Source organism: Ctenopharyngodon idella, chromosome 5 (assembly GCF_019924925.1).
Source record: "Ctenopharyngodon idella isolate HZGC_01 chromosome 5, HZGC01, whole genome shotgun sequence".
Classification (NCBI taxonomy): Eukaryota; Metazoa; Chordata; class Actinopteri; order Cypriniformes; family Xenocyprididae; genus Ctenopharyngodon; species Ctenopharyngodon idella.
Genome location: NC_067224.1, coordinates 23,174,756 through 23,199,494, shown reverse-complemented (window position 1 = coordinate 23,199,494; position 24,739 = coordinate 23,174,756). Strand labels below are relative to the sequence as shown.

General features: G+C 36.5%; 2 protein-coding genes across 6 annotated transcripts in view; one reads left to right on the top strand and one right to left on the bottom strand.

Annotated features, from left to right (window-relative positions):
- Nucleotides 1-402: 402 nt before the first annotated feature.
- On the bottom strand, nt 403-8,266 carry si:dkey-17o15.2 (uncharacterized). 2 transcript variants are annotated; one of them, XM_051893030.1, is made up of 9 exons: nt 7,899-8,265; nt 6,947-7,105; nt 6,697-6,788; nt 6,463-6,554; nt 4,206-4,263; nt 4,026-4,078; nt 3,835-3,906; nt 3,608-3,731; nt 403-3,429 (listed from the first exon to the last, which is right to left on the bottom strand). In XM_051893030.1, the coding sequence occupies exons 1-9, from the start codon at nt 7,984-7,986 to the stop codon at nt 3,085-3,087; spliced, it is 1,083 nt and encodes a 360-aa protein (XP_051748990.1). In that variant the 5' UTR covers nt 7,987-8,265; the 3' UTR covers nt 403-3,084. The 2 variants fall into 2 exon arrangements, with proteins under 2 accessions (XP_051748990.1, XP_051748991.1); XM_051893031.1 differs by lacking the exons at nt 403-3,429; nt 3,608-3,731; nt 3,835-3,906; nt 4,026-4,078; nt 4,206-4,263 and adding an exon at nt 6,170-6,209 and having other exon boundaries at nt 7,899-8,266.
- Nucleotides 8,267-10,561: 2,295 nt separating this feature from the next.
- Nucleotides 10,562-24,739, top strand: part of lrch2 (leucine-rich repeats and calponin homology (CH) domain containing 2) — a 75,663-nt gene continuing 61,485 nt past the window's right edge. For 2 of the 4 annotated variants that reach the window (XM_051893009.1, XM_051893008.1), the window contains exon 1: nt 10,562-10,861. In XM_051893009.1, coding sequence (XP_051748969.1) covers nt 10,612-10,861 — 250 coding nt within the window. In that variant the 5' untranslated portion in view covers nt 10,562-10,611. The remainder of the gene's footprint in view (nt 10,862-24,739) is intronic. The other 2 variants (XM_051893010.1, XM_051893011.1) reach the window with 2 other exon arrangements.

Genomic DNA, 24,739 nt, shown 5'->3' with positions numbered 1-24,739 from the left:
TTGACAGAGTTAGCTTATATGAGGCTGTCAACCTGAAGTTAATTTTGATAACATCATATAAGATAACACAACTAATATGACAGAACATCATAGAATTCATCCTGATGTTTGTGCTATTGTTTTCCCTGCAAAATGATGAAAGGAAGGGTGAAACAGGATATTACAAAAGAATAACAGCATTGTTTAAAAAATACTTTTTAATTAGAGAAGGAAAACAATATGAAACATCTTATGATAACCAAAACTATTTGAAATATCTTATTTTGTGTTCCACAGAAGAAAGAAAGCCATACAGGTTTGAAAGACATGAAACAACAGTAAATGATGACGATTTTAATTTTTGTGTGAACTTTCCCTTTCCAAATAAACTGTCAGACAGACCACACAGAAAACACAAAATAATACTGTCAAAAAATGTCCATTGTTTGGTTTATTGATATGATGATATCAAATGTAAACAACTTCTTTGCATAATTACATTTGGTTTGAAGTATAGGCTATAATTTTTATTACTGAGAGGAACTCTTCTAGTGTCAGAATGCAAAACAGTATTTACACCGTATATGAAGAGGCACTTCATTATCCTCTGAGTTACCTTCAAAAGTGTATTTTTCCTTCTTTTTTCTAACCTAAAAATGTAAAAATCTTCATCATATAACAATTTACATTTTCTTTTAAAAAGGACAATCTTCTGTTTGTACACTGCAATAAAACCTCCTTATCCCTGTAAGAATTCTTTCAAATATTTACAGTTTTTTTTTTTTTTTTACGATTGAAATAACACACAATTAGTGAAACCTGACACTCAAGAAGCAAAACCTCAGCCCAGACCTGCACAACTATAAGCACATTCTCAGCCTCACACTTTTTGCAAATCACTACACACACTTCTTTAGACACAGAAATCTAATATGTCACTTCTTTGCCATCTCAAGGCACTGCTTTCTAAAATACCTATGGACCAATTGATCAAACATGGCCGTCAGGTGTGCAGACACTTGGGTGCTTAATTGTAAACTCAACAATCAAGTGTAAGCACTATAAAAAGGAAACAGGTGAGTTTATTTGTCTTCAACAAAAATGGAAGACAACATTGCAGAGGGAGAGTGAGGATGAGAGGGGGAGCCCGTGGAGGAAGAGGAAGAGGAAGAGGTAGACCCGGAGGAGGATCTGGACAAAAAAGACGAGGACAACATTTATCAAATGCGATTCGAGCAACCTTGGTTGATCATGTTGTAAACCATGGGTTGACATTGAGAGAGGCTGGACAGAGAGTTCAGCCCAACAAGATATACAGTACTGTTGCTACAGTAATTTGGACAATTTGACAAGAGCACAGGAGAAAAACAAAAAAAAAATTCTCTACTGTCTACAGTACAATGTAGCCTACTATATGACCTCCATCAGTATTTTTTGGGACCCATTCACCTTATTCCATGTTTAAAACCAAATAAATGCAGAGCAGGTGACATACATTGTCATCTGCAACAAAGTACCTTTCCACCAATCTGCTCTGGTCCAAAACTGGTTTCATGAGCATCCACAATTTTACCCATCATACTCTCCCTTCCTTATCCCCAATGAGGAGTTTTTTTTTCAGCATGGCAGTGGAAGGTTAACAATCTCTAGCCCTATGTCAGGATATCCCTCATTCAAGCCATGGAGGAGGCCTGTAACATAATTTATGCAAGGTCTGTGCAAGGATGGATTCTTCCCTCATAATCTTACAAGAGAGGGCATAGCCTGTGATGTGCACAAAGTGCTATGGCCAGATCCAGCTAGGCGAAGAGATGATGCTAAGGTTTTTTTCTTAATTCACACTTTTTTGTCTCCACAAAGGTTTTTGTTGACTATGTACTATATACTATTTAGAATATGTTGTGATTTTCAGTGGAAAATGCAACCTTTGGAAATGCAAGGATGTATTGACTGTTTTTACAATGTGGAGAGAAATAAATATTTTCGCTAATGTGCAGTACTGGTCTTGTGTGTTTGGTCAATAATGCTTTACTCTATCTCTGGAAAAAAAAAAAAAAAAAAAAATCAAACCCAGATTATCTCATTGCAAAAGTATAAATGTTGGAAGTGTTTAAGCTTGAGCACAGCAGTGTGTAAGTGGTTCAAACAGAATCAGATTGTATGAACCATGTGTGTGCCATACAGTGTTAAAATTGGGTTTTGTTAAATTATTTTAAAGTTTCGAATTAAGTGTTTAGTGCTGCAAAAGATCTGAAATGTTCTGCTACTTGTGTGTGAATGTGTGAATTGTCCTTGTTTTTAAAATCAGACCAAAGCAATCGTAAAAAAAAAACTGTAGCTGAATCACATCATTACAGTAAATAGTGATGCACCGAAATTATTTTATTACAAAACTGTAATTAAAGTTTTCATTAAGCTGAAAAACCAAAACTGAAACCGAAAGTTTTGTTAATTAAATTTGGGTAATTGAACTCCTTATGCTGCTCAGGGTCTCATGATTAGGTGATAAATTATACCAGTTGAGGTAAACTTATTTAGCAATGAGCCACCTCTTGATATTTTGAACAATTTTTTACATATTGTTACTCTAGCATCATTTTTGTTCAAGATGAAGAGCGTCCATTTTGCGGCAATGTTTACCATCATTGGAGAAACGCAATTAAAATTCACTGTTTCAGTTTATGATTACATCTGATATATTTAATATTTTTCTCAATGATATTCACTACCGTTCAAAAGTTTCGAGTCTGTAAGATTTTTACATGTTTTTGAAAGAAGTCTCTTATGCTCACCAAGCCTGCATTTATTTGATGGAAAAATACAGTAAAAACAGTAATACTGTAATATTATATATAATAGATTGTAATATTATTACAATTAAAAATATTTTTCTATTTTAATATATTTTAAACTGTAATGTAGTCCTGTGATAGCAAAGCCCTCCAAAACTATTTCGGTCAAAACTGAAAATTATTACTTTTTTTATTTTTTGTTGTTGTTGTTGCTGTTTCAAGTAATTTTCAAATAATTTTGGTTGCTAAAATTTCGGTGCATCACTAACAGTAAACACTACTAATTCATAAAACTGAACAATGGTTATTCTAATCACTGAAGAGTTACTGTCCGACCAGCTCCTCTTGATCCTCCCCTCCCTCTTCTCAAGCCTCGTCCTCCTCTTGTATCACCAACCCCTCCTCTTCCTCTGCCTCTTCCACCCCCCACAATATTTCCTCTTCCTCTTCCAGCACTTATAATGTTTCCTCTTCCTCTGCCTCTTCCAGGACCTATAGTGTTTCCTCTTCCTCTGCCTCGTCCACCCACAAAAGCACTTCCTCTTCCTCCGCCTCGTCCGCCTCCTCCAACAGCTCCTCTTCCTCTTCCACTGCCCCTTCCTCGTCCTCGCCCTCTGAACCTCAGGTCAGTGAAACGGTCATTGAGGGATACGGCAGTCTGTGAAACAAAGTAAAAACAGAGGCTCTAAAAGCTGATGAACAATTTAATCATTTAAGTTTATAGAAAAAGAATAAAAATTTACTGTCTTTACACACATAAGGCCAATAAAATGTAATAACTGTCTGACTCTCCTACTTTACTGGTTGTACAGGCTTTTCCGGGTGGCTAAACTCACCTGGTTAGTGGTTGCTTTGTAGTTAAACTGCAGAGGAATCCCCTTAGGTGAAGAAGTACTGGCTCCTCTAGACGATCTGCCCCTTAACACTGCCCCACCCCTCCTAGCCTGATTAGGTGTTGTCCTGATGGAGTGAAAAAAGCAAGAGAGAGAGACTAAGAAAACGTAAACAAAGAAGAATGTACAAACAGTGAAATAGAAGTCAGTGAGAAGGTTCATTAACTCACACAGTGACAGGTGCAGATGTAGCATTTGGCAGGGAAACTGTCAGTGTTGAGACAGATGGTTCTGTTCTTTGACTTCAGTATGTGTGTGTGGATGTGGGTGTGACAGAAACAGAGAGAGAAAGACAATTAGTTAACACACCTTGAGATTACTTTTTAGAATTGTCACTTTCACATGTATGAGAGAAACTCACCTTCTTATTTTCTGATACTTTTGTAATTTCTCAGCCATTTTTGTGGCAGAAAACTAAAGAAACAAAGACAGAGAACAGAACTGGAAGTCTAGAACATTGTAACACGAAGGTCAATACGTGTGTAAGTCATGTATAATGTGTTTTTTTTTTTTTTTTTTAAATAAAGATTGCCCTTCTTACCCCTCTATCTAATACAAATGGTCTTCCACCCCGTTGTCCTCTTGATGACATTGCACCCCTACAACAACAAAAATAACTATGAAACAATTACATTAAACTACAATCTGTGTTATAATAAGTTTACAGTTCTGTTTCTAAAAGTTTAATGTTACTTATAAGACGATTTCAATATTTTTTGTCACAATTTCACACCACATAACTTAATAGGTTAATGGGAGTCTATTGTCTGTAGTTTACCAGATGTCACCCAACACATTTTATGGTTGTTTCTTATTTATTGTTCTGTTGTATTACATCTAAAGTCATCTGATATATTTGATACTCTATGTATCAAAAGTTTAGGGCCTGTAAGATTTTTGAAAGATGTTTATGCTCACAAAGACTGCATTTATTTGATCAAAGATACAGTAAAAACAGTAATATTGTGAAATATTATTACAATTTGAAAAAACTGTTTACTATTTGAACATATTTAAAGTGTAATTTATTCCTGTGATGGCAAAGCTGAATTTTCAGCATTTTCAGTTGTGCTGCTTAATTTTTTTGTGAAAAGAGTGATAATTCTTTCATTCTTTGAATAATAGAAAGTTCAAAAGAACAGCACTTATTTAAAATAGAAATTGTTTGTAACATTACAAATGTCTTTACAGTCACTTTTGATCTTCAGCCTTGGTGAAAAAAAGTATTCATTTCTTAATACTTAAAAAAAAAAAAAAAAAAAACTAAAACTAAAAATGCTTTTAAAAAATCCTACTGACCCCAAACATCTCTATACCCTCTTCAAGGTCTGAATCCCTTAGAGATGATAAGCCACAGCTGCAACATCTGAGCTTCTCTTTGAGGACAGAGAAGTAACACTGACCATTTCAGCCTTGGCTGCATGGAAATATATTTTCTATTACTTCTCTCTTCTGCATCTCTGGCTTTCAGTATTTATATTTTGACTTCATGACTTCAAATAAATGAGAGAGACCAAGAGTTGAGATTGGGCTATGGCTTGTAAGACTACCACTTCTGTTTGCACAATATTTCATATTGGCCACTGTTTAATCGTAGGAGAATATAATAATAAATACTTTATTATATAGCAATAAATACTTTAGATTTATTAGTACTCAGACTGAGATTCTTGCATTTTATTGGTACAAATAGGCTTGAATATAACATAAAATCAATATTTTATCATATTTTGTTTTGATAATGAAGTAAACTTGTGGAGGTGTTCTCTTCACCTCCACAGCCGATGGAAACATTCAATGGGACTCAGGCAGAAATCATGTTCGTGGATGAGCTAATGTATTAAAGTTTTATTACGGTTACTGTGGTATGAAGCAGGGTGAGGCCAAGAGCATGGGACATGCATATTTTATGATTAAAATTACGATTAAAGTTACATTTAATGTTTGCCTCCTTCCCTGAACTTTCTTACAGTTACGTTTGATCACTTAAATTCACATTATTTTATTTCATTCTAATGAAACAGCCGCAAGTGCTGAATTACTACTCATAAAATTCACTTTATTTGACAAATTAAAATTGTGGTGTAATGCAGCACTGTTTTACTTGTTCAAAACAATCATACTAAAAATATATGTTGAAAGTTATGTTATAAAGTAAATAAACTCTGTGCGTTCGCTCAGAAGCTGATACACTTTTTGAGACACTTTTTGCACAATGCAGTAAGCTAGACATTAGAATATCATATTAATAAAAGCTGGATGATGTGAGTTGCTAAATGGCATGCAATTGATTTTAAAACATTGTATGGTAGAGAAAATGGTCTATTAGTGTTACTACAAATAAAGCTTTTTCTAATTATGCTGTTAGCATAATTAAAACTGTTTTCTCATTTACTTTTTGGTTACAAACATGTTACTTGCGGTAAATCAAAGAAACGAGATTCAAACAATAAGACAAACCGTGTTGAGCTATATAATAAATGATTAGTTTTCTGTCGATAAAGGTATCCAAACAGTTGCTCACCTCTCTAATAAAACACGGTTCCTATGGAAGTAAAACGGTAAATCGAGAGTAACGCAGATATAATGTCACTGACAGGTGGATCAATGACATGGGACGATACATTGGTTAAAATAGCTGATTTCTCTGGATTTAAACATTGTTGGAAAAATTTGGGATAATGTAAGTACACAAGTCAACAAAATATGTAACATTGTTCTAGTGGTTTTTGGACATTTTAATCCAAAAATCTTACATATTATGCCTTTAAGATGATAAAGAGAAGAGAGTGTAGAACCTGCTCAGTCCGCCTCCTCTTCCTCTACCTCTTCCTCGTCCTCTGAATGTCCCCCTCGATGTGAATGTGGTCTGATCAAACTGTCCACCGGTCTATGACACAGACAGAGCAATCACAGTAATAATCATTGAAAAGAAATCTTATTAAGATAGGACACAGGTTATTCAACTGAAAACTACTGGTTTCAATCACTTAACTCTATTTTAGCCACAGAAACAATAAAACGGTTCATACCATGGCAGTGGCTCTGTTTAGTGAACCCCCTCTTGACACCATGCCCCTACGGGATCCCCTTTGTCTCCTCAAACCTCTCAACCTGCCAGGACCTGTGGGACAAACCTCTATTAGAAACTTGTTTAACAGATGTTTATCCACTAGAAACATTTTTACAGATCTGGCCAGGCAGAAGTCATATGCCAACAGTCAAAATGTGTCAGCTATCACAAATTTAAGTGTAAGACAGAGTCAAGTAACAAATGCTTGCCTTGGTACTGTTGCGCTCCTCGTCCGAGATCCCTCTGCTGCTGTGGAACCTGGTTGAGTTTCTTCAAGACGTTGTTCCTGTTAGCAGCACGTTTACTTTTAGCTCTGTTCGCAGCTCTGTTTGCCTTCTGCTCTTTCTTATTCAGCTTTATAATGTCATCTGTGAAAACAAAAGCAACAAAGTGTTTTTCCTCTGGTTTACTGAAAGAGCAAACATATTCAATTTAAAGATAAATGATATATTAGATGAAATTAGATAAAATTTGGACGTACTTATTGTTTGAGCTAAAAAGAAAAAGAATTAGGTAGAAATTGCAGCATGCAATATAATAAGGCACCTTATGTTTTTATTTACTTGTTTATCTGATGAGTGGATGAGTTTTGCTATGTCAGATATGCAGGATAAATCTTCTAACAGCACAACAACTACTTTCTAATGATGATACACTATTAGGTGTCTAGGAGATATGTTTTGTTTTGTATTATTAATTGAGAACTGAATGTGGTTTTACCCAGAGCCCTTTAATAGAAAGTATTCTACTCAAGGGCGCTGGCTTTACCTAACTAAATGCAACGACAAAAGATTTAAAAAGGACCTGTTCTTCAGATTTCTTGACTAAACAGGGGTCTGTATGGCTGTCTGTAAAGGGTCTGTATGGCTGACTGACTGGTGCTAGTCATTAACTGTGGCTACAGATGGATGAAGTTTTTTTTAACTTATACACTTTAACTGTTACTTCTTATTAGACATTCACAATCACATATCATTACAGTCATTACTTGTCCTGCTAAACTCAAGGCAAATGATGTGTGCACGAGCACGTTGGTTTGACAGCGGTTGAATGTATGTGACAGCTGACCACTATTGCTCTACACGTCAACACAGAAGTGAAACCGACGGATCCTGCCAACTCATCCAAATCAAAATAATGTCTCGCCTCGCAATTACTAACCTAATGACAAGTCGATTTTGTCCGAGCTTGAAGCGTGAGACTCCTGCATCTGCTCTGTGTTCTCCATCTGTACCTCATTCTCCCCCATTTCGTCTTCCAGTGTCGTTACGCACGCAAAAGTTTCTAAAGCGTCACGTGTCAGTGTTTCTGACGGCTCGAAAACACCAAAGTATTTATACTCGGTAACTTCCAAATGTCAAAACACAGAAACGCCAATGACGAGACGGACTATGAAACGTTTTAAAATTAACACGGTTTCAAAGCGCGTTCCTTGTGTTTATTTGTGTCGATCAAGTGAATGGCAAGACCCAGCCCAGCAGCGCGATGAATCTGACGACCAATGTGACGAGAGCCCTTAAAATAGCGCAATGTCTAATCCCGGAAGGCAGGTCTTTCCAAGGTGCTTTGCAAAGCAACTAGCGGCAGGAATTTCGTCCTCAATTATCATGTTTATCACGTTGTTACAGACAAAAGGGCCTGGTTTCACAGACAGGGTTTAGATTAAGCCAGGATTATGCCTTAGTTCAAATAGGACATTTGTTCCTTTTATAAATGTGCCATAGAAAAAAAACATTACTGGTGTACAAAAAAATCTGTTTTGAAAGTTTTGAAAGTTGCTTTCAGTTAAAACAGCTCAAAAATGCATTTTAGTCTGGGACTAGGCTTAAACCTTTTCTGTAAAACCGGGGAAAGATGTTTTAAAGAGTTTATCCAAATTTCATTTTTGTTGTTTTTCCCACAGTATTTAAACACTATACATTAGAATTATAAACACTATTATAAATACCCAATGTTTATAAACGATCTCAGAACCTATATAGATTGTAATAAGTGTAAATTGTAGTGACTTTTTTCTTTATAGACCTTATGTAGCCCCGCCCCTTTTTCAGCGCTGCGCTCGTTGTCTTTTGACTTCCGGTTTGTATTTCCACAGCGATCTTACGTATTTATGAATAAACTGCTCGTTTTAAAATCTTCTGTGTCTACTGACATTTGTTAAGACAACTTTCATTAACTCTACAACAAGTAAATCCACTTCACCAGCTAATTATTCTTCGACAGCGATGCCATGGAAATATACAGAGCTACCGCAAAAACGGAAGTTCAAAGACAATATTATAAAGATGGCGGAGCGCTTGTTTCTCTGGCGCATATGGTCTTAATGAAAATAACTGATGGGACTGTCACCGGAGAGAGTGCTAAAGCAAATTTGTAGAAATTATCATTCTTTGTAAATATGATGTAAACATACTGTCCTATGACTACAAATAAACAGAAACAGACGCGACTGAATAAGTGCGTGTGTCTTTCTTTTGTGAAATAACAGTAAATACCTGTGACTAATGTTTAATCTTGACACAAATTAATTCATTATGATCAATTTGTTTGGTAAAACATCGATGCTTGGGTTTTTAAATCTTTAAGTAAACAACAAAATGCCAACAAAGAGTGCTTTTATCATGTTCACTTTACAATCTCGCCAATTTCCATTGATTTCTTTCTGATTATTTTTCTGATAAAACTTCCATTTGTTTGTGAAATGACGGGTTTGTGTGACGTTGTTCCAGAGAGGCGTGTTACGGGCGGGTTTTAGTGAAGCGCTGCGGAGCTTCTGGCCCGACGGTGGAAATGCAGCGTGATTTTGGGCTCGGTGCTACAAGTCCGAGGCTATTAGCCTAGCCTGGCTTGCACTGGCCTAGACAGTGGAAAAGCGTCTACTGATGGAACCCGCAGCCTATATTGATGTGGTGGTTCCTCGACTTTCAAACGACGACAGGTAAATACACGGACTCTGCAGTTTTTATATTAAATTTTGTGATCGCCTACATTTTTTTTCAGCGACATCTTTTCACTGATGACGTGTTTACTGGCGCAAGGGCGGGACAACTTATCACTCACGTGACATCACAGCAATAGCAACGATCCAACCATCCAGTCCCCAATGGATAAACTCGTATAACACGTATGTGCAAAAAATAATGATGCGCATGGATAAATCATGTAATAAATACGGCAATATTCCGTTAAAAAACAAAACAAAAACAGAATTGTCAATTTTCATAAGCAGACAGAATTTTTCCATGTTAGTATTCAGCTGCAAATCATTTTAGCATTTACTAATATTTAGTATTAAAGCTTTTTAGTGTGTGTGTATATTTTAGGGCCCTCAACATTTTGATTTAACGTCCATCGAGGGGGTCAGCAGCACCTCGATTATGCTGCGAGTATTATCTCCATTCAGCCGCCAGGGTTCGCCTTTGAGCTCAGGCCAGGGCGCGTGGCCTCCTGTTCTCTGTACCACAACCGCAAACGTACCACATAAAAGGAGATAAGACACGCCCTAAAAGGAAAGTCATTAAACCCTCTTTTTTACCTCTTTTCACTCAACAGTTATCTAAGAGATTTTTTTAAAAGCGTCTGTATGACTAAAGCAAGGCTACTCTAGCTTTTGAAAGTGCTGCAATCACGACTCTTTCTTCTCGCATCAAAATTCCCGATAACAAAATACATAATACTGGTGTAATTATATAAGAGAAAACCAAAAACATGAACGGTTTCTCTTGGTCATCCTTATACCTGCCGTTAGAGCAGCCAAATCCCTCCCGCCCCTTTCCAGTAGTAGCCCATCCCCTCCCCAGCTCCGTCTGCGTCCTCTGCGCATGCGCGGCACGCCAGGCAGCCCCCTATTATTATTGTAAGAATAATTTCACTTATGAAAATGGCGGCGAGTCAGGGAGCTGTGGGACCTGCGGCGGCTCTCCAGAGCCAGCATTATCTGAACGTCGCGCACTGGAACCCTGGCGTGATGCAACAGCAGCAGCAGCAGCACCCGCTACACACCGCCCGCAGTCTGGAACGCGCACTGGAAGATGCCGTATGCTCCGGGATGCTCAACATCAGCGGAAGAAAACTGCGCGAATACCCGGGGCTCAACTACGATTTGACCGATACTACACAAGCAGGTGGGTCCCGCAGATGTGGGCTAATCTCCCTTCGTGCTCCACTGACCCGCTTCTCGCGATTCTTGTTTTAAGAGGACAACAAAAAGACACATACACCGAAGAGCGTGGGTGCCTTTTTGGTGCATTTGCGTGGTGTGTCAATGGGTGTTTGTGTGTTCGCTACAATAGCCAGTGCACATGGTGCTTGTACAAGGGGAAACCGTTAGTATCACGCTTTATCTCTCGTGTTTATCGTAGCTTGCGTGCGGTGACAAGCAAATAGACTTGGCATTAAAAATGCTGGCTATGGCACTGGTTTCTCTAGTTGTTTTGGTTTCACATCCCATTTCCCCCAAATCATATTCCATAAATAAATTAAACTAGAGAGAGCGCTTAAACTGGAATGACAGGAGACAGTCTTTATTAACCTTTGCTCCTGTAATCTAGCAAGTTTTAACATGCAAACCCGTAGAAACCACACTACACCTTATCTATACTGCGAGCACGCACCAAAACTAGAATGCTCCCTTTATATTTGACGACGTCGTTTTATTTAACATCACGGGAACAGTTTATTTAGTGGATATGGTGTTAAAGGATGGTAAAAAAAGCATTTTAAACCGTCGGTAAATGCAGATAGAGGCTGTAGTGCCAGACAAAAGATGCTGCCCTTCGTCTCTATAATCTATCGCGCCTTTCTTCATCCTATCAGTGCAAGTCAAAGTGCAAGCAGCTGTGAATGTAATATAAACACGCATTTTATTTTCAACTAATTTTTAGTATTATGAGTTTGATGTTTGTAATAGTATTAAAAGCTATTGTTTATCTAAATAGTCTTTGGTCTGGCAAATCAGAGTCTTTTGGGTACTATAAATGTGCTGCACTATTATAAAGATTGCAGCATGAAGTGTATTCGCTATATTCTTGTTTCTAGAGACGAGGCTAGAAATTAAATGGCTGCATCTCTCGGAGGTGTCTGTGGTCCGTAATGGTAGTCTTGCTGCAGCAAACAGCCATTCAGATGTGAAGCAGACGGTGGGAGGAGGGACACTAATCCATTCATTCATGCACACCTTACACACAGCATCATGTCTACACTCCCATTCAACTGTATTGAGTTACACTAGTGAATAGGCCTTCTGTGATTATTTGGCTGTCTCAAAACCATTTTAGCTGTATAAAGGGTCGTTTGTTTATATCGAGCCTTGTGTTTTGATTCTCTCACACGACTTGTTGGCCGAAAGAAGCCTGTGGTTGTTGTAGATAGCACTGGACGTTCACTGGTTTCACTGTTTCTGTCAGGGTCGTTGGCATACAGATTGCATTTGTTGATAGTACAGGGCTGCTTGTGTGCACTTTTGTTTGTGTGCATGATGTCTGTGCATGTGTTCAAAAGAGGAAACAGTTGGATGTGCACCAGACAATCACCTATAAGAGGAAGTGACTTGTCGCTGACTCAACTGGAGATGCATGACTGTGTTTCTGCATAAAGAGAAGAGAATCCTTGTCTTTCAATCTGTGTTCATTTTTGTGAGAATTAGATTGATTGTGTGCTGGTTAGTTTTCGTGTGTTTGACAGTTTGAGTAGGCTTGAGTAAATGGTAACGTGTGTACTAGTGTCGGTCTGTTCCAATGGCTTCAGTGACCCACTTGGCAGTCCTTGCTATGTTTGGCCACAAACTTAACACTGGAGTATGAAGATACCCCCAAGTGTCTGATGTTAAAGTGTGACAGAGATGAAGAATTCCCTCTCTTTGTCTTTCTTGCCTTCATTTTCTTTCCTTCATTTTCCCACCAGTTTTCCCTTTTGAAGAGAACTATTTATGACATGAGTCTAGATTGATGCTGCATATATCTTTTTGTCATCATTTGGGTCTTCGTTGATAAACTGGATCATATTTCTGTGAATATGCATGATACGTTCATATGTCCTGATTCAGTACATTGCAATGCATCTCAATATCATTCTGTAATTGGATCTTCAATATCAGTTTCAATCCTTCTCACACAGTTTGCTTTACTATTGTCCAGTACTGTGTCTCATACAAGGCTTCAGAGTTTACTATTAAGATGACCTGCTTCTTCATTAATTTTACTGATTTTTTTTTTTTTTTTTAGGCTTTAGTATTTTTTTGCTTTTATTTCCTGTATAGCTTTAATTTATTGTTTCGTTTTAGTCATTTTAGTGCTTTAACGTATTTATTTCAGTTATTTGCCAAGGCAATTAAAAATGAATTAAAATTATTACTGCAAGAAATTTTTAATATATTTAGATTAAGTTTACAATAACAATGCTTTTCTGGCATATGTAACATATAGCATTGGCAAGGAGTTCACAGTGGCTAAATGGCAATGTCTCCCACCATTGACCTTCTTATGTGTGCATTAAAAGCAAATGCTTAAAATTCTGAAAAAGTGAGATTCCATTAACAGCAATGGTTAAAAGCAGTATAAATATTTATTATTGCCACTGCAGTAGTGAGTATTGAAAGAGAAGCTGAAGAAGTGTGCTCAAAGTTCATGTGCACAACACATACTGGTTTCTAAACCCATATCTGAGCAACTGAACAACAATCTTTATTTGACAAAGACTGGCTTGATGTGAGATGGTTGGGTTTTTTTTTTCTACTTTTGGCTAATCAAGGTGTTTGTCAGAGAGAATTACCAGTAAACTTTGTTTTTTTTTTTCATATGCATTATCTTCATAGAAGTATAGTGGTATTTATACCAATAATGGAAGATGAAGGAAGAAAAAAAATTTTTCTCTCTCTTAATATCAGTGCATCAGACTTTTAGCAATTGCTGTAGTATGCACTATAGAATATTAATGTGCTAAGTTGTCTTTCATGGAAATGACTTACATTATGGCAGTTTGTGGTCATGTATATGAATTATGTATGTATCCGCTGTGCACATAGTGCACATAGTTTTAGGGTCCCTGTATTAAAGGCTGATACAGATGTATGCTTATGCTGGTCATAACCGCTTTTAACAGTGACATATCTGGCTTTAAAACGCAATGTTTCACCTACCAGTGAGAGAAAGTTATCAAAGATGTTGTACCATGAGAAGGTAATAATTGCTCTTATTTAGATTTGACAAAACATAAGTTCATTCATATGGGTTCCCGCATGTGTGAGTGTCAAAGTCTGGAAGGTTGTACTGGATGGAATATATCTAAAAATGCTGCTCAGCCCAAATGTTCATGGAAAACTAGCTTAAGGTAGTGATTTTAAGTTTGTAGTGCCTTAAAGAGATACTCGATCCAAAAATGAAACTTCTGTTATCATTTATTACCACATGTTATTCCAAACCAGTATACATTTTGTGGAACACAAAATAAGATATTTTGAAGAACTGTTTTGGTTACCATTGTTTAAGTCAAAAACCACAGACATTTCTCAAAATATCATCTTTTATGTTTCACAAAGTGAAGTCTTGGAACAGTTTTGGAACAACATGAGGTTGAGTAAATGATGACAGAATTTTCATTTTGGGTGGAGTTTCACTTTAAATGTTGTCATGTGTGAAGTACATGAATGACTCTTGACAGAATCCTCTCTGTCTCTAGGCAGAACCCTTGGGGTTATGACATCATAGTGCTTTAGAGGAAGTGGTCATCATAAGATATGGGTAATGAACTCTTCACATTTCTGGATTTTGAGCGAGGAAGTAAAGAATAGCAGGTTAAACAGTGCCCTGGTATAAGGGGTAAATTAGGAGACCATAGCAAATGTATTCACTTTTGCTCCAACAGCTAAAGAAAAAAAAAAATCACATTTCCCTGACTTTCCAAAAAGAGCAAAAATTGAGAAATATGGGTTACAGAAGTTCAGAAGGTGCCAAATTTGCTGCCACTCACTCAACAGCAGTATTTTAAACTCTGGGCTGTATATTTGAATGAATCTAATCCTTTAAGCAATGCAGTTAATTGTTGTCCACACTACTAAACCATCTGTCTGCCATCTTGTGTCTGTCTGCATGTCAAATTGTATAAACATTAAAAGGTGCAGTTAGTAATTTTTCATCATTAAAGTAAATCAGTAAAATGTCATTAAAGAGGCCTGGTGTTAACTAATTTGCCATATATCCTGCTAAAATGTCAACAAAAATGCCATCAATTCTGTGAAAATGGTCCATATTTGTACACAAAGCAACAGGAAGTGCCAAGGCTGTTTATAGCTGTGGCATTGTGTTGAGTTTCTCTTTAGTTTCTCTCTCTTTAAGGTAATCTGAACACCATGAACACTGTAGTCCTTCTTCCTCTGAAAGCATGCTAAAGTTCTCAGTAGATCAGTAGCTATTAAAATAAAAAAACTAAAGGAGTGTTGTAGTTCCAAGAACCGATCTATCGAATGGTCAGAGATGAACAGGTTTGATATTTCAATAGATTGTGACTCAAGTTGAATTGGTCAGCGTATATCTTGAGAACTGAGATTGTGTCCACAACACTAAGGTTATGTTTTGTAAATAGAGGTCAATGTGGGTGACTTGGATTTATTTATTTTGAGGTCAGACAGGCAAAAGCTATTTCCAGGAACCAAATTCACACTTTTTAAATAGCTTGTCATTGTATCTAAATGAATGACTCATTGTGGAATTGAAAAGAAATTCATTCCATACGTTTTGGAGGAAAATGTAATGTCACAGATCTTGATTTACTTACTGCATCTTTCGTCTGTCTTACCCTGTATGGATTTTATGTATTGTTGAGCCCTGCCTATCCCTTTAGTGTACACATAAAGCCCTCAAATATATATATTTTTTATGTTGGCATAGGTTACTTACTTGCCCTGTCTTCATTTTTTTTCTGGCCTGAATTTATAAAATAAAGTTGTTATTTAATATTAGTCTTTATATTGTTGTATTAATTGCTATTCATTTTTATAATGTTATTTTTCATTTGCATCAAATAATTTTACTTTTTTATTGCATAACACAAATAACACATAGTAACTATATGACAAAAAAAAACAATGTTTAAAGATTTTATCAAGACATAAAAATGCATGGGGCAAATGACAGCACCGTGACAGTCTATTTCATTAAGCTCTGCTTTATTAGATTTTAAGATGAACTACGTAACTTTATTTTGTTGGTGTTGCTTGGGTTTCCTTGTATGTCCTCCTGTGATGTACACTCTGGTCTTGAGATCTTGTGACAGTAGGCAGGGGACCTCTCTGCCCTTCACAGATGAGCGCGCACACACACACACACACACACACACACACACACACACACACACACACACACACAGCACTCTCCAGAGACTGAGGTAATTACACATGATCTGACATGCTGGTCCCATCTGTAAGGTGCAAACCCTAGTGCTCAGCATCATGGTCTTTGTAGTTCTGGTAGCACATCACTGTGTAGTGACACTTTGCAGCACTAAGAAAAAGACTTTTAGGGGGATTGAAAAGTTAATAAACTAACTGATAGATCAGTCAAGATCAGTCTGACGTATGGATGACATTGAGAAATGCATCTAAAACAAAATTAGGCTAATTCAGGGTTTAAAGTGAAGTGAAACTGATGATATATGAGTCAGCTATTCTCACTTTCTGGAAGTAGCTCTCAGGTCTCTGATACTGTAGCTTTATTAAAGGCTCCTTCTGAGCTCTAGGCCTTTTTATAATGTTAATCTGATTTTTCTGTTAAGGTTTCTGTTAAATCTGTCAGGTAGTCTATTTTTTTTATCTGAACAGCACAAAAACTATAACAACAACATAAATTTCATTTTACTAACACGATCCAAACCACATCCATATGTGCTGTGAAATCGTTATTTTGGAATGTGTTTCAGTGTGAACATTCATATCGGATTTCGTCCAATTTTCATCTTTCAGGACATTTGTAGCATCAAACAAAGTGCAGCTATGTTCGGATATACCAATTTTCACTTATTCTTTTTTCTGTGTGACATTACTATGTAGTAAATAGTGAATTAATGAGTCAGCAGAGTTAATGAGTCAGCAGTTTTAGGCAAATATATGCACGCATACCGTCACCTTGGAATTATAAGGTTCTATCTGAGATGTTTGTCAAAATTGAGTTATTCACATAAGTGAAAAGTTATTTACATTATGTGATTTTTTTTTTATTTATTTATTTTTTTTTAATTTGTGTACATTTTGGGACTTTTATTTTTAGGGAAAAAAAAAGGTTCTAACTACAAAGGAGTATGGAATGCAGGAATGCAAAAATTTCAATGCTCAATATCTCAACTCAGAATGCAGATAGAACCTTATAATTCCAAGGTGGGGATACATAAAATGTTGCTTTTACACTGCCCGGACAAAAAAAAGTCACTGTTTGGATTTAAAAAGGCAAATAATTAAAGGTGCAATATGTAAGAATTTTGCAGTAAAATATCCAAAAACCACTAGGCCAGTGTTATATATTTTGTTCACTTGAGTACTCACAATATCCCAAATGTTTGCAACTATTTGTAAATCGTGAGGAAAATTGCAATTTTAACCAAGGCTCCGGGACGTGTGAGGAGTCGCCTGTCAATTGCGTCATACCCGCGTTACCCTTGGTTTCTGTAGAAACCATGGAAACACCAAAGACACTTTAATATTGACATGTTTTAATAGACAAGGGAACAACTGTTTTGATATATTTATAGACAGAAAACTAATTATTGTTATATAGCTCAACACGTTTAGTCTTATTGTTTAAATCTAATTTTCTTGATTTTTTTTTTGCGAGTACCATGCTTTACCATGCCTCAGAGAAAAACACTATTTTGTGAAGTAACATAGCATAATCAGATGCAGCTTTATATTTAGTAACAGTAATACAGCATTTTCTCCATCATACAATACGTTTTAAAATTAATTGCATGCCATTTACCAACACAAGCCATCCAGTATTTAATTTGATATTCTTAAATCGATCTAGCTTACTGCAGTGTGCAACAAGTGTGTCATAGCAGCCACCGAGCGAACGCACAGAGTAACGTTATAACATTTTCAACACACTCAAATGTATCTAATATGATAAACAGAGCTGTGTTACCTCATACTCATGACCGGAAAAGCGGAAGCAGCGCCGGCGACTGTGGCATAATAAAAGTTCCACTGCTCGTGGTGTGTGTTGCGCAATCGCTCCAGCGGCCTCGTTCAGCTCCCACAACACTCGGCCCTGCTCTGCTTCATACTACAGTAACGTTAATAATCGCATCCATGAACATGATTTCTGCCCGAGTCCTATCCCGATTATTTTCCACCGGCTTGTGAGTTGAAGACCACATGTCCCAAGATTCCGCGCTCAAACTTGGCGTCATCAAGCTACGCCTTTGTTTTGAATAGGCCTCTAGCGACCTCTAGCGGTCAGAAAATCTTACATATTGCACCTTTAAGTCTATGACTGGATCATTATTGCTGTGATTATTTTATTTCTAGCATGTTATATGTTGATGGAAATAACATCACAACATTTATTTCCATCAAGAGGTGCATCAAATTTTGGTCAAGATCTTGTATTGACAATGCAAGTCGAGCACTTTGTAAAGTCTACTCCAGCACATCCTAAAGACTTTTAATGAATTTGAAGGGGTCCTATTATGCCCTTTTATGAAGTCTTTATTTTGTTTTTGGGTGTACTAGAATATGCTTTATTTTTCACATATTTTACATTATTACAGCACCTCTCTTCCCAGTCTTGCTCGAACATGCCGTTTAGTTTCTGTTTCGGTGAAGCTCCTCCTTCCAAAATATGAAATGTTCTGTGATTGGTTAGCTGGCCCAGTGTGTAGCACGTGTTTGGGAAATGTCACGCCGCTTACCATAACCATGAGATCTACTCAGATGTAAATATTAAGGATGGCGTCAATTTCAAACCAATTCAAGCTAGATTCAGACTTGAAGTTCCCCTATTATGTTATTTTAAAGGTTCCTAAACTTGTTTTGGAGGTCTCCTACAACAGGTTTACATGCATCAAAGGTCAAAAAATGTTTTCATTTTCTCATACATTGCACATCACCACATTTTTCAATGATTCTCAAACGACTCGTCCAATTCTTCAGTCTCTCTAAATCCCTTCTTTCCGCGAGCCTACTTTGCTCTGATTGGCCAGATGGCTCAGTCTGTTGTGATTGGTCTACTGCTTAAAGCTCATGTGGAAACGAAACACCCGTTACCATAACTGAACTTCAGCTCTGGTGGCTTCCTAAAGCTCAGCGATTGTACACACTGTAAAGACAGTAACGATGGCGTCGATTTTACCATATCAATCTGAGCGTGAGTCCAAACCATGGACTCTTCCAACCTTGAAGCCTTGGAAGAACTAGTTATTCAACCCAAACCTCCATCGCAAGGACGACTTGAGCAGGACGTTTCTTAGTGATACACTACTCAGTTTGACGTACAAAATGAGATGTTGCAACTGTAATTCCTCACCATCAGCATTAACAAGTGTATGTCCATGAACAAACTGATGTGTATATTTCTAATTTATTGCGGTGCACATGTGGGAACTGTATCATTAATTTTATCCATAACGGTGCATATTAGTCGAACACTAATGTGAATGACTGATGTAACATTAATGTTTGTAAAAATGTCTTGCCCAATTCTATATCATTACTGTGTACTATGTAATAGTTGCCTACAGCTGATTTGCAGAAGTATCGCTGTAAGAGCGACAGTAATAATGTGAGTTAGCCAGAAACCTACACAATGTAAAACACAAAACTACACATTTTGAACACCCGGTAGAAAATATACACATCAATTATTAATCATACATATACAGGTGTGATTCTGAGGAGCAAGTTGCTACAAATAAAGTAGGTACTGTCCCATCTTTAATGGCGTTTTGTAAATCCCATTTAGACCTCACAGAGATTTGTGAAGCAATCATCAAAGGGTTGTACTGCTGTCGTATCACTGTGGTAATTTTAACCACTGACTCTTCACATCCTCATCCTTTTGAAAAGCGGAAAAACAAAGTGTTTTCGGCATGTACACAACAGGAACAGCTAGCTTGAGTGTTTGAGGGCGGGTCAAGTTGTTCGTGGGCGGACAACGTAGAACTTAGGCGGGCATTAAGCAAATGTGTTACCCAGTGATGTGTAGCCATCACGGAAGTGAGATTCGAATTCCTGGCGACTCATTTAGACGGTTCAGAGTCGATTCTTTCTTTTGAGAGAAAATAACTTTATTTATTGTTCATTTTCGTCTTCACAACTTTGCAGGTCTTTTACATTCACAGACGGCTACATTACACATTACATGAAAGGTAATATTTGAAAAAGCATAATAGGGGAACTTTAAGAATGTTAACAAGTAAGAAAATCATGCAGAATGGATTTCAAGCACGGAAATTGCCAGCACGGATTTCACAGGACGTTTCAGAGTGGTATGTCTTTCTTCTTTGTAATTTTCCTATACATTTTAGATACAATGTTATACACCCTTTAATCATAATATCTGTCAGGAAAACTATGGTAATACAAACAGTAATTGATTATAAAACCATGGTTAACTTTCCTAAGGGGACAGCCTTACAAAAGCGAGAGCTTACAAAAGGTACAGTAAACACTATATCCTCTCTAATGTTGGCTAGCAGGCGAGCGGAGGCAAAGCTTTGCTCTTTGTTTACATCGTAGCAACAACATAAAACTTATAATTGGAACTGTTAATAGAAAACAAAACTACAAATTATAAGACATACAAGTTGTGATCCATAACAGATTGTCCCGACAAAGTGGGAACTGCTCCATCTTTCAGGAGAAGCTTTTGTGCGTACTCTGCATTGTACTCTCTTAGGTTCTGGATGCTGTTCTCTGTAAAACTTGCTGCACACAGATAAACTTTGAGGTTGTAATGTTCAAGAACAATGTTTAAAATAAATTTTAACCATTCTAAGTTTGTCAGCCAAAAGGCCTACACACACCGGGATGAATATCGTGCGCGATTATTGCCAACATTTAACACCTCGTGACTAAATGACAATGTGAGTGTGCACACCGATGCGAAAAACGCCAGGCGTAAAAGCAACATTTTTAAAAAGCGCCTCGGGTTCGTTTTTTTGGTTTGACGCGCCGCGTTAAATACTGAGCTGCTGAAGTTACAGTAAAACACGACTTGGTGGCGCTCAAGCACAAAACAGTCTTGCCGGGCACACATTGATACCAAGACGACAAAGAGGAAGTAAGTCGACGAGGAAGACCCCTTCAAACTATGCTCTGCCAGTTCTTGGCCACACCAATAGATGTGTATTATATGCCATTTTATATATATATATATATATATATATATATATATATATATATATAATATAATATAATATAATATAATATAATATAATATATATATATATATATATATATATATTTTTTTTTTTTTTTTTTTTTTTTTTCTTTTACATTCAAGAAATATAGTTGGGAATATCTGTTTCATAAATGTGCGTATCTCACGCTGACACACTCCTCGTAAGTTTGTCATCTTAGTGAGATATCTTAATAGACATGAGCAGAGAGAAAATTCCCAGTTTTCCATCCTCGTTTTTTTCCCCCCATTCACACCTACTTTCAGTTGTTGTATAAAAAAGTCTCTTGGCGGTATGCTGATGTTTTCATCATTACTGTAGCAAGCGTTATAGATACACCGCATATTGACTGCGCTGTTTGTACAAGCGATCCAATTTCATCACTTGAGTTAGTTGCATGTTGTTCTGATACACATCACCCACTGAGGTATAGTGTTTATGAGCTGTATATTCAAAGTTTGGTGTTCAAGTCTTGTATTCCTGTGTTTCTGTGCTTTCACTTTGTCCTGTAATACTAAACCTAGAGCATGAGACAGATGCAAACACTATTTCAGGTTGCCTTTTTTGCTTTTAAATTAAAAAAAAAAAAAAAAAAAAAAAAACATTTTAGTTTGATAGTCCGCTTTAGACAGTCTACTAACTAATAAGTAACTTTGCATCGGCATGACTGAGAGGACGTTAACATCAGTAGTACCCATAGTGATTAGAACAATGTGACAAAAATAAATGCAAATCTGAAACAAATGTTTAAATGTCACAACTGTTATGCTGTCTATTTGCATTAGTTTATATGCATTCGTTAGCCAGCTAAGTTGAATTTAAGAACGCATCCGATTTTAGTTATTTTTTTTTTCCCCACTGTATATTTTGTTATTTTGACTAGATAATCGTAATGTGCTTTAAAAGAGAGCAAGAAAAGCTGTATATATGACATGTCTGCTGATCCCTTGAATGAAATGACCAATCAGAGGTGTTAAAGTTAGTCACAATCCACTCACCGCTCAAAACGCCAGAGTTTTTGTTCAGTGCTGACTCTGAGTTCTGTGTGCTCGCAAATCCTCTCATTATAACAAACGTTATAATTAATCAGTTCAGTACTGCCCAACTTAGTAACCGGTATCTGTGTCAGCACTTACATGACATAGTAAACATTCAAGCACTGAAGTAAGAAATAGATCAGTGGATCTCCACTAGCTTAATGGCAACCTGACATGATGGTCATTACAAACCATGTTTTTCTTGTTGCAAGTGTGCATTCATTCATTGTAATCTGGATTGTATTTTTCTTTTACCTTGCTTTCATGGTTTTTAAGAATAAGGGCATAATATCTACCTAATTTTCTTTAAGATTCTGCTAGCTAAATGACCGATGAATTGGAACCAAAATACAGTATTTGATTGGACTTCAATGACAGAAGTTAAAGGAAGGAATGTTCTTTTCCCTCTTTAAAGTCTATAAACATATTCATTTTGATATCATAGCAATGCTTATGTGCTTAGTTTAAATGTGTTGTTTGCATTAACATAGTTTTTCCTTGCTCTCTGACATTGTATCATAAATTCACAGTGACAGTCAGGTCTAGACAGTCTAATTTTTATCCTGAGAGAGTGCCACTGTTGCCTTGATGACCAGAAAATGGTAAATGCAAGCATCTGCAAACACCCCTCGGTTACACTTTATTTTAAGGTGTCATTGTTACAGTGTAATTATATATTTAAATACAGAGTAATTAACAACGTACTTACTATAGGGTTAGGGTGGGATAAGGGTTTGGTTGAGGGTTAGTTGCATGTAATTACACATAATTTACTGTTATTACTATGGTAAGTACATGTAACATGTAACATGTAACAAGGACACTGTAAAATAAAGTGTTACCCACCCCTCTCTTTCTATTGATAGGACAGAATATACTAAATGATGAGTAACTAGTGATTTTAAGTTAACAGAAAAAGTTCATACTGGATGTGTATCTGTGTAAAAGATTTTTGTGGAAAAATGAACATAAAGAAGTATGTTGTACTGTATGTGTAAGGGGAAATACTGCATCATATGACATGTTTCTCTGTAAAGTCCCTGGTAAAGAGCGAAACATTATACATTGAGATGCTGTTTCATTTTTCCTCCTTTAATTCAGACTCTTTTCACTTTCTCTTTCTCTCTTTCTCTCTCTAAAACTCTCTGTCCTCAGTATGGACATAATTGGATAGATGGACTATTATATAACATTTATTCAGTGCAACAAAAATGAGTTATGATGGTGACACAAAGAGCGAGAGAGACAGACAGAGAAATTTAAGAAGTCCACAGAAAGAAAATGAGATGAATATGCAGAGGACAAGAGAATATTTGTTGTACCCTCTGTTACAGCAATCTCTTACTATGACAGTATTGAATGCTGAACAGTGCTGCTGGTCACCAGCAAATATTGTGCTTTGGATGCTGGTCCTTAGTATGGGATATAAAAATGCTGGTATCCCCACTAAACTTACCAGATTGTGTTTGGCCAACCAGCAGTGCTGACTGACTAGAATCACCAGCTTTGCATGGCTTTGATTCAATAGCTAGACCAGCAGCAAACCAGTATTATTAACCAGCCTGGACTAACATAGAAATTCATGACTGATATTTAGCCATTTTGTGATTAACAGATTTTGTAAGCTAATGTTTAAAAGTTTGAAGTCTGTAAGATTTTTTTTTTTTAAATGTTTGTAAACGAGGTCTCCTTTCCTCACCAAGGCCACATTTATTTGATCAAAAATATTGTTACTGTAAACAGTAATATTGTGAAATGTTATTACAATTTAAAATGTTGAATTTTAAACTGTTTTCTATTTTAATATATTTTAAAATAGGGCTGGGCATTGACACAATTTTCACGATTCGATTCGATTTCTATTCACATGCTTGCTATTCGATTCGATTACGATTTCGATTCGATTATTTTGGATGTAGTATATCAGTTACAGTACATGGCAAATTTTCTAGAGGAAAAAAAATCTCAACTAATGCTGTAAACTACACATGGGAGTACTACTATAATAATATTAAAGGTTAAATTAATTTATTTATATACAAACAATTAAATTACACTCAATTATGTTTTTTTATAATAAATAAAGTTTAGAATTACATTATCATATTTCTACTCCATCGGGTTTTTTTTTTTTTTTTTTTTTAAATAGCCTATAAACATTTAAATCGTGGCTGTCATAACTGATTTGTTCAAGCATGCATTAAATATTGAAGAACATTAAAAATTATAATGAATTTGTAACGGTGCATAGCTGTATTTATCAGAATGCTGCTCTCTAGAGTTCATTTTTCTAGCTGACTAACGAGTTTATGGTCACTGAATATGGTTTTTCTAAGGTAAATGTGACGTTACGTGACATTGTTTACAAGCTGTTTTATTGACGTCTTTCCGAGGTTGAAACACTGATTGAGCTGTTACACAAGACATGATATGGATTTCGGTAAGTTGTACTGTGTATTTTAACATACCTTCCGATGTTTAGTCATGTTTATTTCACGCTGTTACTGGTATTAAAGCGGAGGAGAGGATGTTCACATGCGCTCCGTGCTGCCGATTCTCTTTAACTGAGGCGCTAAAGCGATC